Source organism: Schistocerca nitens, chromosome 4 (assembly GCF_023898315.1).
Source record: "Schistocerca nitens isolate TAMUIC-IGC-003100 chromosome 4, iqSchNite1.1, whole genome shotgun sequence".
Taxonomy (NCBI): Eukaryota; Metazoa; Arthropoda; class Insecta; order Orthoptera; family Acrididae; genus Schistocerca; species Schistocerca nitens.
Window position 1 is genome coordinate 108,467,666 of NC_064617.1, and position 18,187 is coordinate 108,485,852.

At 41.7% G+C, this 18,187-nt stretch overlaps 1 protein-coding gene across 1 annotated transcript in view; it reads right to left on the reverse strand.

Annotated features, from left to right (window-relative positions):
• LOC126252145 (uncharacterized) overlaps positions 1–18,187 on the reverse strand; it is a 128,732-nt gene that overhangs the window by 7,666 nt on the left and 102,879 nt on the right. The window contains exon 6 of the mRNA XM_049953012.1: positions 9,931–10,044. Within this exon, the coding sequence (XP_049808969.1) occupies positions 9,931–10,044 (114 nt within the window). The remainder of the gene's footprint in view (positions 1–9,930; positions 10,045–18,187) is intronic.

Here is an 18,187-nt window from a genome sequence, read left to right on the forward strand (position 1 = left end):
ATACCTGAATCAACTCTAAGTGATATCAGTTTTGGGTTAATGTGCCCCTGTCAACACACCCTCCTAGTCTCCTCTACAACATCATGAGGTAGTTTAAAAATAGCCTGTTCATTACAGCTAGTAAAATCAATCACTGGCAAACGCTTGGGAGTCGATGCAAAATTTAAAATCGCTAGCACGGATAAAACTGCAACTACACTACATTTTGCTAAGGTACTACTGTGGCCAGCAAGATCCCGAGGTGTGTCCCCACAGAATTTGTGTGGTACCAGCTAAGACGCCACTCCATTCCAGTGGCAGTATCCAGGATATTAAGGGCCTGTTAATAACAATTGTAGGACAGCTTGTATCAGGAGACTAAAAGAGTCAATGCTTGCATCCGTACCAGAGGAAGCGCAACGTGATACTGATGACTGGCCTCCTACCGCCAAGTTCTTTGCAAATCTGAATCGATTTAGTAATCGCTGAAATAACATCACATACTCTCCAAACCTGTGAAGTTTCATTTCGTTTCTTCCTCCCCTCCTGGGTGCTTCACTTTGTTTGTCTGGCAGTATAATATGTAACCAACACCTCGAAAAGGAAAAGAACAATTAAGGTACAAAACCAATTGACGATATTTTGTATTTTTTGGTAGCTGAAGAAGGCAGAGAAAGAGAAAAACGGGAGAGGAAAAATCGAATGGAATGTTTTTGGTAAACTAAACAGTAATGACTATAGAGAGACATGATGAAAGAACTGCAGGTTTCTCAGCGAGCATCAGAGAGAAGGATGTTGGGAATTATTAGGAGAGATAGGCAAAGAGAGAAAAGCGTTAGAGAACAGACTGGAGTGTCAGACACAATCATGACTGTAGTGAAGATGAAATGGAGGTGGGCACGAGAAGTATGCAGGCGAATGGATGGTAGAGAGACCAGGGAGGCGATTTTCCAGATTTACTCTGAGGTGAAAAAAGTCATGAGATACCTCTTAATATCGTGTCGGACCTTCTTCCAGCGTAGTGCAGCAACTCAACGTGGTGTGGACTCAACAAGTCGTTGTAAGTCTCTTGCAGAAATATTGAGTCATGCTGCCTCTATAGTAGTCCATAAGTGCGGAAGTGTTGGCAGTGCAGGATTGTGTGCATGGACTGACCTATTATATCCCATAAAAGTTCGACGGGATTCATCAGAATGTTCTTCAAACCAATCACAAACAACCCAGTGACATGACGCATTGCCATCCATAAAAATTCCGTTGTTGTTTGGCAACGTGAAGACAATGAATGGCTGCAAAAGGTCTTCAAGTAGCCGACCATAACCATTTCCAGTCAATGATCGGTTCAGTTTGGCCAGAGAACCCAGACCATTCCATCTACACACAGTCCACACCATTATGAAGCCACCACCAGCTAGCACAGTGCCTTGCTGACAACTTGGAACTACGGCTTTGTGAGGTCTGCTCCACACTCGAACATTACCACCAGCTCTTACCAACTGAAATCGGGACTCGTCTGACCAGACCACGGTTTTCCAATCATCTAGGGCCCAACCAATATGGTCACAAGCCCATGAGAGACGCTGCAGCCAGTGCCATGCTGTTAGCAAATGCTCTTGTGTCAGTCCTCTGCTACCATGGCCCACAACGCCAAGTTTCCCTGCACTGTCCTAACGGTTACGTTCGTCGTAATTTCCACATTGATGTATGCGATTAATTCACGCCGTGTTGCTTGTCTGTTAGCACTGACAATGCTATACAAACGCCGCTGCTCTCGGTCGTCAAGTGAATACCGTGGGCCCTTGCCTTGTCCGTGGTGAGAGGTAGTGCCTGAAATTTGGTATATTCGGCAAGCTCTTGACACCGTGGATCTCGGAATGTTGAATTCCCTAACGATTTACGAAATGGAATGTCCCATGTGTAGCTCCTACTACCATTTCCCGTTCAAAGGCTGTTAGTTCCCGTCATGTAACAACCATCACGTGGAAAACCTGTGCACTGCCTTTTTATACCTTGTGTACATGATACTGCCACCATCTGTATATGCACATATCGCTATCCCATGACTTTTTGTCACCTTAGTGCAAAGAGATAAGAAAGACCAAGACGACGGCATAATGGAAGGTAATGAATAATGAGCGTATGGCATTGTTGGCCGGGAGACCCCTCGCGGGGCGGTTCAGCCGCCACTCCACAAGTTTTTTAACGGCGACTTGCGCGTGAATGAGGTTGAAATTATGATGAAAGACACACAACACCCAGTCATCTCGAGGCAGAGAAAATCCCTGACCCCCGCTGGGAATCGAACCCGGGACCCCGTGCGCGAAAAGCGAGAACGCTACCGCAAGACTACGAGCCGCGGACGTATTGGAAGGTGGGTGGATTGCGTTCTAGAGACTGCAGGGGCACTATAGGAGCGTGTAGCTGCATGTGAAAAGTCTAGAGGACGGCTTTCTCCTGCGGGATATGTCAAATGGTTGATGATCGCTGAATTTTTGAGAATACCCTAATGGATGAAACCCGTCGTGGTGAGATGTTTATATATGTAACCAAAGCTGTGGTTTATTGAAAGTGTGATTCCTGTCTTTCTTTGGTTAAGGGTTTGTGCATGAATTCCTGTTTGATTCTGAAATGACACTGTCACGTGTGCTTATGCCAAACCACTTATGTCACTAACGATTTTGGGTACAATTTATTTATCTTTGTTGACTACATAAGATTACTAACACAGCAAGGTGGCGGCAGGAATCCTGATCTGGGTTTGAGTGATTTCACACAGAGATATCAGCCTGAAATGAGATGTCCAACTGCAGCTATCTGACGGTTTACTCCAAAGATCCTTGTACATTTCTTCTTGTCTAGTTACAAAATGGGCGCTAAGAAGTGTCGCTAAAATGCAATAGAGAATGCTTTCTCAGTGTGCACCCATGTAAAATATTACATTCGACTTTCTAGGTCCTGGAGAGGAATAAAATGTTCTGTTCCAAAACCAGTACAAAAACGGTGCCTTTTCAAAACTCGGAGATTGGCAGCCTTATTAAAAATTGATTTGCTTTATTTTCACTAATGCTTCACCAACTCATTCCGTGGTCGTACACAACAGTGTGATGGGTTGCAGTAAAAATCGGTAAATTAGCTACACACTGTATTAGCCAAATCTCTGAGTACATTAGCTGGTAAAATGAAATATCCCAAATAATATATGCGGGTGGTTTGAAAAGTTCTAGGAACGGAATAGAAAAAAGTACTTACATCACTGAAACTTTTTTTATTTTCAATGTAGTCTCATTGTAGATCAATGCACTTGGTCCAACGATGTTCCGGTGCCTTGATCCCATCTCGAAAATGAGTTTCTTCCAGGCCTCCAAATAGTTATCAACTCCGGCTGTCAATTCTTCGTTTGAAGTGAATCTTCGTCCACCCAGAAAAATTTTCAGTTTTGGGAAGAGATGGAAGTCTGACGGAGCCATACAAGGTGACTAAGGCGGGTGTGGCAACAATTCATAACTTAGTTCGTGTAATTTTGCCATGGCGACAGTGCTGGCGCTCATTGTCTTGATGGAAGATGACTTTCTTACTTGCTAAACCTGGCTTTTTTTCGCGTATCTTTTGTTGCAGTGTGTTCAGGAGGTTAGGACAGTATTCTCCCACATGGTCTCGCGGTTCTAGGCGCGCAGTCCGGAACCGTGCGACTGCTACGGTCGCAGGTTCGAATCCTGCCTCGGGCATGGATGTGTGTGATGTCCTTAGGTTAGTTAGGTTTAAGTAGTTCTAAGTTCTAGGGAACTGATGACCACAGCAGTTGAGTCCCAAAGTGCTCAGAGCCATTTGAACCATTTTTATTCTCCCACAGTTGTTTGCCCAGTGGGGAGATAATCTACAAACAGAATCCCCCTCGCATCCCAGAACACTGATGCCATGACCTTTCCCGCAGAAGGAATTGTTGTTGCTGCCTTTGGTGGCGGAGAATCAGCATGTTTCCATTGCTTTGATTATTGTTATATATAGTAGTGCACCCAAGTTTCATCTTCGGTCACAAACCGGCGCAAAAAATCTTGTTCGTTTCGCCTAAAACGGGCCAAACATTGTTCCGATATGTCCATTCTCAGGCGTTTTTGATTCAGCGTCAAGAGTCACGGCACCCATCTTGCAAACAATTTTTTTAATTTCTAATTCTTTAGTTAAAATGTGATCTATACTTTGAGATGACATCTGTCAAGCGTGAGCAATTTCACGCACTTTCAATTGGCGATCCTCCATGACCATTTTGTGCACTTTTGCAATGATTTCTGGAGTAGTGACACATCTTGGCCGACTACTACGCTGGTCATCATCTAAGCTCTCCCGACCAAATTTAAATTCATCTGTCCACTTGGCAACAGTTGAATATGAAGGAGCAGAGTCCCCCAGTGTATTCTGGAAATCGGCGTTAATGTCCTTTGCTTTCATACCTTTCTTTCGAAGTAGTTAATCACTGCTCGAATCTCGATTTTTTCCATCTTCGCAAATCACCACGCAGGAACAACAACAACAGAGCCATGTCTCCGCCACAGCTCTCTTCCAAGAACACTGACGTGGCACGCGTTTATAGGCAACAGTCCAATGAATATCACGTGAACAACTCGTTGCACCAGCGCTACCTCTCGTGGTGATTCCGAGAACTTTTCAAATCACCCTCTTACATGCCTCTTGAACAAAACCGAAATCACACGTTCAAATGTACCACTACTGCTGAATGTGTGTGTCTGAATTCCTAAGGGACCAAACTGCTCAGGTCATCGGTCCATAGACTTAAACACTACTTACACCTACTTACGCTAACAACAACACACACACCCATGCCCGAGGGAGGACTCGAACCTCCGGTGGGAGGGGCCGCGCAATCCGTGACATGGTGCCTCTAACCGCGCGGTCCACTATCGCTGATAAACGCTATGAAGGAACTACGCAAGTATTCCTTAAGTAGAAACTGATTTTCATGTATGTAATAGCACTTCTCAGCACAAAGTGAAACGGAACTACAGACTACGTACCTAGTGTCATAGAGACATGCACTGCAAATGTGACAGCATATTTTCATCAAATGTCGTGTTCTCAAGAAGACTTCTGTGTACTATATGTGTCAACTTTGACAACAGCGAGTCTACATCTACATTTATACTCCGCAAGCCACCTGACGGTGTGTGGTGGAAGGTATCTTGAGTACCTCTATCGGTTCTCCCCTCTATTCCAGGCTCGTATCGTTCGTGGAAAGAAAGGTTGTCGGTATGCCTCTATGTGGGCTCTAATCTCTCTGATTTTATCCTCATGGTCTCTTTACGAGATATACGTAGGAGGGAGCAATATGCTGGTTGACTCCTCTGTGAAGGTATGTTCTCGAAACTTCAACAAAAGCACGTACCGAGCTACTGAGCGTCTCTTTTGTATTCCACTGGAGTCTATCATCTTCGTAACGCTGTCGCGATTACTAAATGATCCTGTAACGAAGTGCGATGCTCTCCTTTGGATCTTCTCCATCTCACCAACCCTATCTGGTACGGATCCCACACCGGTGGGCAGTATTCAAGCAGTGGGCGAACAAGTGTACTGTAATCTACTTCCTTTGTTTTCGGACTGCATTTCCTTAGGATTCTTCCAATGAATCTCAGTCTGCTATCTGCTTTACCGACGATTAATTTTATATGGTCATTCCATTTTAGATCACTCCTAATGCCTACTCCCAGATAATTTATGGAATTAACTGCTTCCAGTTGCTGACCCGCTATATTGTAGCTAAATGATAAAGGGTCTTTCTTTCTATGTATTGGCAGCAGTCTTTTATAACGTGATGGATAATGAATTTCAGCAACAATGTTAATTTAGTAAGTTAGCCGTGACTTTTTGTTGACGTTTGCAGGAACAAACTACCAAGATAATTTGCAAAGGTAGGAATTATTCGAGTTATGCTTGAATCATCTAATGAAATATTGCAGTATTCTGTTGTTCTTGTGGTTTCGCGTTACAATCAGTGGCATAAGGTTTGTAACCAGAAATGTCGAAGTAACCCTGAGATACAACTTCACGGGGTACCAGCTGCGAGTCTTGCACATAGTCCCGGAAGGATAGCCGTTGGGAATCTTGTGAAACCTCGGCTGATGCCAAGCGATCCACACAGGCCGCCCCACAGACATTCGCAGAGTATATTTATTCAACGACCTATGCATGGAGGTTAAAAAAGAAGCAAGTTGTCATTACGTCACAAACTTGAAGCCGACGTCCGCCATCTTAAGTAACCCAAAACATTACGTTCACCGCATTCGTACTTCAAAGCGGTGATACTGCCCGTTGACGTCTGGCTGACTGCCCGTGACTGTTTCGACCGTGTTGGGCACTTTGACTGTGTGGAGATGTAGACGTTTCATGAAAAATACCAGCTTGATTTGTTGATGTAGGCCAACTAGTCGAGCCGATCGCAGTCTAAAGTCTACAGGAATCGCATTTACTTCGTAAGTGGAGCAGTTCAAGCAATATTTTCTTTTGTATACGTGAATTATAGATGCATTGTTTGGTTTTATTTCCTTATTGCCTTACTCTACTCGGTGTCCTTTCTCTTCTTTCCTACTTTTTTCACTGCCTTCCAAACCGCAAATGCTCCGACATCAACGGTCTCGACGCCACAGAGCACTCGGCTACGTAACCGCGCTGATTGTTGGGGCAGCATTTCGTGCCCTACATTCCTCCCGCCAATAATTATTCATTGTTCACCTTCACTCCTTTTCTTAAAAGATTCTAGCTAGAACAACCGGAGCCAGCGGTCATGTGTGTGTGAGTTTTGCGAGTATGATTCTATAAACGTGTTTGTGTCTGCGCTTTGCCTCCTTTACCCGACAGCTTACGTTAACACAATTTTCGTCGTGCCTGCCTGCTGCTCGGCGCGTGAGTAGTAATGTAACCACTTCACAGTATAGTTATTCCCTTGTGAAATGTGTAGTGAATAATCCCCTGCACTTCAACACGAACAGTGATGTACAAGCTACAATATCAGCAGAAAAAATTACATTCATTACGCGACATTAAGGCTGTCTGTAGCAAAAACAGAGGTTTGCCGTACTGCAGCCAAAAATTTTGCTCACTTATGCAATGATATGAAATGCCTGAAATACAGGAAAGTAAAATTTGAAATTTTATGAATTTTATGACTACAGGTAGGTGGCGCTCGGTGGGAGTGTGGACCGGCCGTGAGGCGCACCGAGATAGTCCGTGCAGTTGTGGTCGCGGATGGTGAGCTGGTTACCGCACCTGCCAGGTAAGCAGGAGATTCTGGGTTCGTATCCCGGTCCTGTACACATTTCCGCTTGGCGCCGCTGATTCCGCTTAATGTCCCGCTGCAGCTGACAGCAGTGATCTCCTTTCCATTTAAATATAAAATTTGTAACTAAACTGGAAACGTTTCTACTTGACAACTCCTTCTATTTCGCCGAAGTCTGTCTACAAGGTGCGACAATAAAGTAATGAGACTGATTTTCTTTGCAAGATGTGGCAACCCTGCAAGCTTGCATAGGAACAATTTCTTTGACCTTGGTCTATAAGCTGCTTCTAGTCCAAGCAACTGCTCAGTCGTGAGTTATACTGTAATAAGTTAACAAGTGTTTGTGTCTCTTGTCACGGAAATGGAACCGCATAATATCGCGCAACGGTATGCCAGTTTGTTCTGTGATAAATTGGGTGAAAACGCGGCGACAACTTATAGTAAGCTTCAGAAGGTTTTTGGAGAGGAGGTTATGTCAAGAGCTCAAGTTTTTCGTTGCCATAAAATGTTTAGTGAAGGCAGAACGAATGTTGAAGATGAAGACCGCAGTGGACGACCATCAACCTCATGGACAAATGTCAACTTGGCCAGGGTGAGTGAACTCATACAATATGATCGAAGATTATCCATGAAAATGAATGCAGAAGAACTGAACATCAATCGAGTCGCTCCTTGCGACTTTTTTCTATTTCTAAGAGTCAAAACGGAGGCCAAGGGACACCATTTTCAAATAACACAAGATGTCCAAAAATCTGTGACGAGGATCTTGGAGGATATTATAGAAGATGAGTTCCAGAAATGTTACCATCAATGGCAGAAGTGCTGGAAAAAGTGTGTGCAATCAGAAGGGAACTACTTTGAAGGAGACAACACTAAACTTAACTAAAACGGTAAGCAACATTTTTTTTCACATCAGTCGCATTACTTTATTGTCGCATCTCATATTATTTAATGTGTAAATGCTGATGACTAGGAATTACTGACTAAAATCTGCTTATCTTTAATTATATAAAAAAACCGATAAATGATCAATGTGGAAGCATATTTACAAAAAGAATTGATTTTAATATAAAATGACTTGTTCCACATCATCAAGATTTATCGTGCAAATACACTGAATATGAAACAAATTACTTATCGGTATATCACAAACCGTGGTATGGAGCAAAATGAAATTAAAAAGTAAAATGAAGCAAATGATCAGAGTAAACATACATTCCAATTGTGATATGTTTGGTTATACCTGAAAAAACTGACAAGAGTCAGAGAGTTAAGTGGCCAGAAATATTCTGGGAAAAGAAGCAAACAGCTTACTGTTGGAAAGATAGGCTTATATGTTACACAGATTCAGCTATCATTATTAAAAAAAATTATTTACATACAAGTTAAAGCAAAATATTCATTCCACAACCATCTCCTTAATCTCATTTATTGTATTTCACAATGTTGGAACATCTTTAAAACGTTATATCGTCTTTTTACGCTATAATTGTCATTATTGGCCATACACTGAATGCCACAACATAGGTAAGACTTGAAAGTGAGAAGATGTGCAAACTACAGTGAAACTAATGTACTGACAATCTAATAAAACAAGAACTCTATTCTGTATGGAGGTACTCATCTATGCTGTTCTGTTTCTTTGACATTTTAACAACAGTTCACTTATTTGTCAAGAACAAGGAGCGTCTTCCCTCACTGCACACGTTTATGAGCTAGCAAAGAACACGTAGGTAAGTTTTTGCAAACGTGAACATTAAAAATGATGTGCCTACTAGCTGAAAGCTCAAAATGTAAGGAACTAGGAGCAATACCCTAAGCAAACAAGTATTAGTTTCGGAGTTACAGCTTCATTTGCTACCAATACAAATATAGTAAAGGCGGAATTAAATAGATTACGGAAGCATACTTTTCGTATAATTTTCTTCTCTTCTTTGTTATTCAAAATACACCATCATTCAACAAATTACGTTAACGAGGCTAAATATGTCAAATTGCTATAGCAAATATGCATTTCAGAACAGAAAACGTTCGAAATTTCCTTCTTGACACTTTGCTATTCATGAAAGCGCTGCCATTTTTAGTACTTAAAACAGCTGCTGCATGCACACGACAGAAATAATGAACAATAAGCAGTCATAAATAGTAGTCTGCTAATGTTTTGATGGCAGCAAGCCCTGCCCACTGAGGCTTCTAAACAACATATAGTGTAAGTCTACAGCGGCATTTCCCTTGTTTTTTTATCTCCATGGACTTATGGTGTACACCAGTGATCTCTATACAAACTGGATGCAGAAGTCTGGTATAGAACTGTAGCGTGTCTGCAGATTCATGTGCTTTGCATCGTCCGCCATGTTGTAGTGTGGCAGACAAATTTCCATCGGACTGAAAGTCACAAAGAATTGCAGACTGATTTTTTATTTTTGAACTTTATGTTAACATTTGATGTAAGAGGCTGATTTGGGAGTGGAATCGAAAAATATTTCCTTTTTGTGTTCTAGTAACATTTCCTAGCAGTCATGTTGTGGTTTGGCAAGAAACAAAATAGAAGCTTCTATGGCAGGCGCGATCAGACAGCTGATGTTCAACATCCAGATAGTATACAGATCACTGGTGCACACTTACACTGATATATCAAAGATTATCATGTCTCTGGCTGCACTTACCTGGTCGATAATGATTTGACCAAACACGCAGTAAAGTCCAGTCTCATACAGATAAATCGGCAGCGTGAACAACACCTTGAAAAGCGTTGTCGAGTCATTGTCCTTCTGCAACAGCTGTTAAAAACACCCTTGACGCAACAGCTTTATTATGAACTGTGAATCAGCACAACATTGTTACCAGAGAAAATCGTTGTCCTTCAGCAACAGCTCTGTTAGAAAGCCCTCTCGATACTACACATTTATTATGAAATTTGAATCAGCATAAAATTTTTACTTGCGTAAATTTTAATTTGATGAACGTCGTGCGATAGCAGATTGCAAACAATGTTGTTTCGCTCATCAATGCTTAGGCTAATTTCATTCTATTTTTCATTCTCGTCATCCTAATTTCACTTTTATTTATGTGCATATTACAGTAATCATCTGTAACACGTTTCATTTCATTAAACACCTAACTCAATTCTTAATCGCTTTAGACAATCTTTGCTAACTCATCAACTAATTGCACAACACTGATTTTCGGTTTGTTAGAAACTACTCCCGCATCGAGAAAGTTCTTTACTTCCCCCATCATCTCTTCAATGTGCAGATGTGCTGTTCAAATAAGAGAGATGAGAACAAGCAGTACCGCCTTCCATCTTTCCTCTTTTTGCCCTCTTGTATCCTTCCGTCAGTGCTGATTACTCCAGTCTCCTTTACATAATGGCAGTGGTTCACCCTTGTTTCCCTATAGTTGATTCCATACTACCTAAGGGTGGGAAGCATTTTATTCGAATCCATGCTATTAGCAACCTTCTCCAAATATGCGAACGCTATCTATCTTTCATTGCGTTTTTCTAAATTCTTTCGTTATTATAAACTATAGTGCGAAAATTGCTTCCAGCGTGGATCACTTCAGCTATTACCGAATTGGTTCTCTCCTTTCGATTTATCTCTTCCATTCTTCGATAAAGTACTCTGGTACTTGAATTTGATATTAGAGTGATTGTTCGGTAATTTTAACGTTCTTCCGGTGTTGCTTCCTGTGCAGCTATGATAATTAAATTCCTTAAAAAATTTGATGATGTTTCCACAGTTACATAAATTTCGTACATGACCTTACAATGGTTCTTATCCCGGCCCTTGACTTGATGCACACAGGAGTTTTCGCTGGCATTATTAATAAGTGAAGAATTTGTTCCTTCCCAGTTTGCGGAAAGAATGTTGAAAGTCATAAATAATATACTGTATCTCCCCTACAGTTTTCTTGCATCGGATTCTTATTTTCAATCAGCCTATTTTCTTCTGGGAAACTATAAAGTTTCTTAAGTATTATTTCGATCTTCTCGCCTTATTTTCTGCTTCCATTGCACAGTTATCTTTCACCATCTCTAACCATTATGTTCCTTGTCCTGTGTAAGTAATGAGTGGTGATTTAATCAAAGGTGAGATGATTAAAACGCCAAGTGTGAACAGTGCTTTCTTTTGGAATTATTCGTATATGGTAGTAACTCTTATGTCACTGAATATGGCCACACGAAAAGTATTCGAAAATGAACACGTGCCATCCACATGTTGGTGAAATCACTGCAACCACTTTTCCGGTTTTAGAGATGTGCCAGCAAGCGAGTGCGTTCTTTGTACCAGCAAGCACTGCCCAGGTGCGTGTGGAAGGATTCACTGGACTCCAGGGGACAGGAAAAACGTAGCATCGTCTCATATGCGACTCCAGGTTATACGGCCTAGTGGGAGTTCGACTGTGGGATTGCGTTTGTGCAACAATGGACTACATTTGTTGCCAGTGCACTTTGATTATAAATATGATTTGGATGATATGGTGGAACTGACAAAATGTGTGAATGGAAACCTTGTGCACGGTTTGTAAAATTTTTGATCACTTACGACACCGCTTCAGTGGCACGTTTCGTTAATTACAAGTACAGGAATATTCATCTGAACAATAGTTGAAATACTTATCTTTGCGGTCGATTGTTTGCTCCAGGGTTAAATATTAAGAGATTCAGTACCTGAAAATTTTTGTTTTTTGGTACAATTCATTAAGTTACAGAATCACAGAGAACTGATTACGCATTTATTTTGTAAACAAAATAACCATATTTCACTCTAACTTGTGTGGCGACATACCTGGCATATTACTAAACTAACATTCCTAAAAATTATATATCACAAGTCGACAGCAAACAGTCGTATTGGTAGTGAGAGAGTTCAGCACGAACTGCACTTCTGTCTGAAGCTGTTGTAAGTAAAAACAGCACTAATTATACCATTATTTATAAATCAAAATGCATGGGAAATGACGTTATCGTTGCCTGAAGCGCGGATTCAACCATATATTAAAATGACTGCTACTTCAGACAGTGTCTACCAGGGTTTTCCAGTCCTTTTGTTAAGAAATCATTTAACAGAATTATTTTATTGAACTGGGTTGTAAGAAGAAAATGGGTGAAATTTAAAAACGAAAATAAACACCTTACTACAGAAACTTAAGTGACAAAATAATTTTATGATGCATGACATTCATTGACGTCTCACGGCAAAGTTGATTTTGAAACTTCCTGTGATGCAGTTAATTATTTAATGTAGATTTAGTAATTAATTCAATAGTAGGTAAAATATGAGCTCACATTTCGATTTTTCTTATTGAAGTACTTTGACACGCTGGATTGTCTGGAATAGCACAGTGTCCGATATGTAACGTAACGAAAATGATTCTGTGAGGTCTACGCACGTCGTCACGTATCAAATGAGATAGATTAGGCCAGAGAAGCAGTTCCTGATACAGTGAGCTAGGCGAACCTTTGTCTTCCAGTGAACGTTGGTATTGGTTTGTTATTGTGGTCATCATGCGCTGCAGGTATATAATATAGAAGGCAAAATGCGTCTGTAACGTAACTATGTCTGAGTATCCTAAAAGGATGTTAGCACAACAGCAAAACACAGTAATGGTCGTGTCTTTTGGATTCGGTTATAGATATCCACACAAGTAAAGTGAATGTATTTGTTGTGTCTGGCGTGAAACAAATCACAGATTCGTAAGCAATATCAATGGGATCTCAGAACCATATGTTCGAAAAATCAAAATTTTAACGAAATACCACTAAATCTGGATTATTAGCCATAGACATTTCAGCCTACAGGCATCAGACAGTTATCAATCATTTCAATGCAATGGATGTTTTTCACACGGAAGTCAGCAGTTAACTGGAGTAAAATCTCGAGCTGCGATAGTTTTCTTGAGCATTAGCAAAGCATGACATGGCTACGATAATCGACAGACAGGAATCTCATCAGACATATTCCCGACTTTACTAGATGTTCCACAAGTTACTGTAATGGAAGTTCTGCATTAGCCCAACAAATATGGTCAAATACAGTTCACTTCGATGGGTTAATGCAGCTCCTACCCAGAGGGTGGCAGGAGTCCTATGATCTTTGTCATATTATTGTAAATTCGTAAAGCAGAGACTGTAATATTGCCGCAAATGCGCCCCCTTCATTTCGGTTACAACATGTTTGTTGTTTACAACATTTGTTACTTGTGTCGACATTTCGCCATCCTCGGCAAACCAGTTCAAAGAAAATCTCTCTCCAGCTCGTCAAATCGAAGACAATTTCTCTACAAAGCCCGGAAGCGGAGGCGGAGGCCATGTGACATTAGAAGCCGACGCGATTCCAGTAGTCACCTTCATTTTTTCAAGCCATCAAAATTTCGACATTTGATGCTGTCCTACTTCTTTTCCTAACTTTACTAACGGTTCCATCTTAACGTAACCTTTACGCTCTAACACCTTCTATAATCTGTTATGTAGTCCGCCCCCGGTAGCTGAATGGTAGCCGGCACGGTAGCTCAACGTGTTTGGTCAGAGGGCAGGCTGCCCTCTGTAATAAGAAAAAACTGAGTTAATGGATCAACAACGAACTGAAACTTAAAAAAAAAGTGGCCAGCAAGACAGACTGTCAATCCTAAGGGCCCGGATTCGATTCCCGGCTGGGTCGGAGATTTTCTCCGCTCAGGGACTGGATGTTGTGTTGTCCTAATCATCATCATTTCATCCCCATCGACGCGCAAGTCGCCGAAATGGCATCAAATCGAAAGACTTGCACCCGGTGAACGGTCTACCCGACGGGAGGCCCTAGTCACACGACACTTTTTATCTCTTATGTACATTCTAGTCTTATCACAACTGCTTCTTGCAGCACCAAAATATCTCTGAAAGTGTTAGCCTGTATTGCATATGTGACCCTCCTTCAGGTAAAGGATTTTCCATAGACTTCTTTCCTCATTTATTCCTTTCAGTACTTTTTTATTTCCTACTTTGTCTGCCTACATCACATTCAACTTTCTTCGACAGCATCACAGTTCAAAAGTTTTCAGCTTCTTCTCTGGCTTTTCGATGGTCCCACTCAATGTTTTGCTGTAGATGTGTCAGAAACTTCTTCCTCATCCCCATATCCCCAGTAGAAGTAGAGCTATTTTAATACAGAAAGTTTTGTCCACATCTACCAGTCCACTTCCGATATCTTCCTTGTTTCGGCGTCCCTGTATTATCTTGCTTCCAAGAGAATTCTTCAATTTCTTTCACTGTAATCTTCAATTCCCATATTAAGCATATCGTCACTCGTGTCTGTAATTGTAAATGACATTTGTCTCCGCTCTGTTTATCCAGATGCCATCTTTTTTTTTTTTGTACGCTGTTTATTCTTATTACAATCAGCAAGTTTTGTTAGTCTTCCTTGCCCAGAAGAGGTACATCGTCTGCAAAGATTAGGATTGGTACCTGTGTCCTTTGCAATTTCGCTGCTCTTCTGGAACTTCTTTCGCTTCTTCCACCGCTTTTGTAATGTATAAGTTCAACTCTCTTTCAGATTCTAAAGGTGGCAGGGGTAAATACAGGGAGCGGAAGGCTATTTACAATTTGTACAGAAACCAGATGGCAGTTATAAGAGTCGAGGGGCATGAAAGGGAAGCAGTGGTTGGGAAAGGAGTGAGACAGGGTTGTAGCCTCTCCCCGATGTTATTCAATCTGTATATTGAGCAAGCAGTAAAGGAAACAAAAGAAAAATTCGGAGTAGCTATTAAAATTCATGGAGAAGAAGTAAAAACTTTGAGGTTCGCCGATGACATTGTAATTCTGTCAGAGACAGCAAAGGACTTGAAGAGCAGTTGAACAGAATGGACAGTGTCTTGAAAGGAGGATATAAGATGAACATCAACAAAAGCAAAACGAGGATAATGGAATGTAGTCAAATTAAATCGGGTGATGCTGAGGGAATTAGATTAGGAAATGAGACACTTAAAGTAGTAAAGGAGTTTTGCTATTTAGGGAGTAAAATAACTGATGATGGTCGAAGTAGAGAGGATATAAAATGTAGACTGGCAATGGCAAGGAAATCGTTTCTGAAGAAGAGAAATTTGTTAACATCGAGTATAGATTTAAGTGTCAGGAAGTCGTTTCTGAAAGTATTTGTATGGGGTGTAGCCATGTATGGAAGTGAAACATGGACGATAACTAGTATGGACAAGAAGAGAATAGAAGCTTTCGAAATGTGGTGCTACAGAAGAATGCTGAAGATAAGGTGGGTAGATCACGTAACTAATGAGGAGGTATTGAATAGGATTGGGGAGAAGAGAAGTTTGTGGCACAATTTGACTAGAAGAAGGGATCGGTTGGTAGGAAATGTTTTGAGGCATCAAGGGATCACCAATTTAGCATTGGAGGGCAGCGTGGAGGGTAGAAATCGTAGAGGGAGACCAAGAGATGAATACACTAAGCAGATTCAGAAGGATGTAGGTTGCAGTAGGTACTGGGAGATGAAGAAGCTTGCACAGGATAGAATAGCATGGAGAGCTGCATCAAACCAGTCTCAGGACTGAAGACCACAACAACAACAAGTTCAACCTTACCCTTCTTAACGTTAGTGATGGGACAACCGACTGTTTTCAACAGCGGATAGGCTAGTCGATTGTTTTTTCGTTCAGTCGGTTTTTTTAAGTCGAATGTAACAATCGAATGAGAAACTAATTCGCGGCCATCTCTCCAGGTTCGAGTAATTTCAGCTAATGTGAGACAACTGACACAAATATCTGTCGCTTACGTCAGTTATATGAATGTTTTCACTCAGTCTCTGGGCTTGAGTGATTTTCATTCACATATTTACATACTTTTTCCGCGGTGGTCGTTGGGGCGGGAGTGGCGCCACCGCCGTAGCCGCCCTCTGCGGCTGGCAGAGCCAGGGTTACAGCCGGCGTGAACTTAGCACTGCCAGGACCTGCGCTAGCGCCGATTGGCTATGCGCCACCTCCCCACAGCAAGACTCAAGTTTCACACGGAATTTGCAGTCAGGTGGAATCACGTGACCGGCCTTTGGCCGTTGTGGAGGGGAGACTGCAAATTGAGTCTTGCCCTCCTCACACAGGGTTGCGACCCTGACCATGGCAGACGCAGGACGCTGATGTGGAGCGTGCGTGACGCAGGCGTAGGGTTGTCATAATCCGAGGCCAAAAATCAAAGACAAAATACGGTGATTATAAAGATGTGGTTGAAACACGGACCGATATGTTGTGCAAGTGACAGTGGTTTGCATCATCATATTCTTCTCGAAAATGTACTTTTCGTTTCGACATTTTAAATTTCAAATTCTGTGCAATAACAGCACCAGAAGTACACTTCGCACAGCTGAATGTTAAGTTTACACGACCAAAGAATGTCAGATAACGACAGCAGAGACTTTGTAAACCAACAGCGGAAAACTGAAACAATCGCAAAGAATCGATTATTGCACTGCTTCCACAGTGTGTTCTGAAGTGACACGGAATATCAGCACAGGTTTCAACGGCTATCGTCAAGTTTGCAGGAGTTATGACATACCTCAATCGGTGGCCAGTGGCAAAACTTGCGTAATTTTTTTTTCTTACTAGCCACTTTTTTCGTGGACAGTTTCCTCTTCGTCCAGGACACCCGTCTTCGAGCAAAAAATCGCGGACTGTCTGCGAAATCCGCGACGTATGGCAACCCTACGCAGGCGCAATCGCAAATTTTAATTTTAGTTGATGGACATCATCTCTTTTCAGTAAAACGTAATGTAAACAGTCACAAACAAATGTGACAATGTTCCTTTCTTCTTCGTATATGTACCCCTAAGAGAAGACCTATGCTTGCTCAACATTATACTCCTAATGAAGCTCTATTAGTTACGTGTTAACTGTACTGCAATGTATTTATCATTTTTAAAAGGAAAAGAAGAATTCGCTTTTCAGCACATAATGAAACGAATGTGTTTATTGCTTGTCTTCGCATACAGCTGGAGGTATGTGCAGCGCAGTTTATATTGTATACCACTGTTTTACTTCTTACTTTACTTCATGGAAGTAGTACAGACTGTTTTGGATAACTCTGTCAGCTAAACCGCTGAACAGTTTTCAGTTGACTGAACGAATGAATGCAAGCTTCAAATAACAGAAAACGTACAGACTGGGTTCACACAAAAGAATGAACGGGTAACTCAGCCGATACGTAAAGCTACAACCGAGTGAGTCGATTATTTTCTAACAACATACTGAATCGGCTGTTTTCATTCGGTTGTGCTCATCACTGTTTAATGTGTACTTGTCTTTCTTGACCTTATAAGTGCCTCCCGCACTGTTTCGGTATGTATCGGTACTATTTTTAATGCGATATTCGACCGCTTTGCCTTTACCAGTACATAGAGCGATAGGAAATAAAAAGTGCTGTTGCAGTTTTATGTTCACTTATGTCCAACCAGATCACGACGCAGTTTATGTCGGTCACTCACTTTTCGACGGTACCTAGGCTGCAAGCGTTCACCGTCCACAGTGCAGCAGATCGTATCTGAAAGTGTTTTTTATATTGGTAGCTAGGCGAGTTCCGAATAATGTACCACAAACCAGCATTTATTCTGAAAATCCTTCGATGAAAATAACATACTTCACTCATATTTCGCCAGCCGCGGTGGCCGTGCGGTTCTAGGCGCTTGAGTCTGGATGCGCGCGACCGCTACGGTCGCAGGTTCGGATCCTGCCTCGGGCATGGATGTGTGTGATGTCCTTAGGTTAGTTAGGTTTAAGTAGTTCTAAGTTCTAGGGGACTGATGACCTCAGATGTTAAGTCCCATTGTGCTCAGAGCCACTCATACACTCCTGGAAATGGAAAAAAGAACACATTGACACCGGTGTGTCAGACCCACCATACTTGCTCCGGACACTGCGAGAGGGCTGTACAAGCAATGATCACACGCA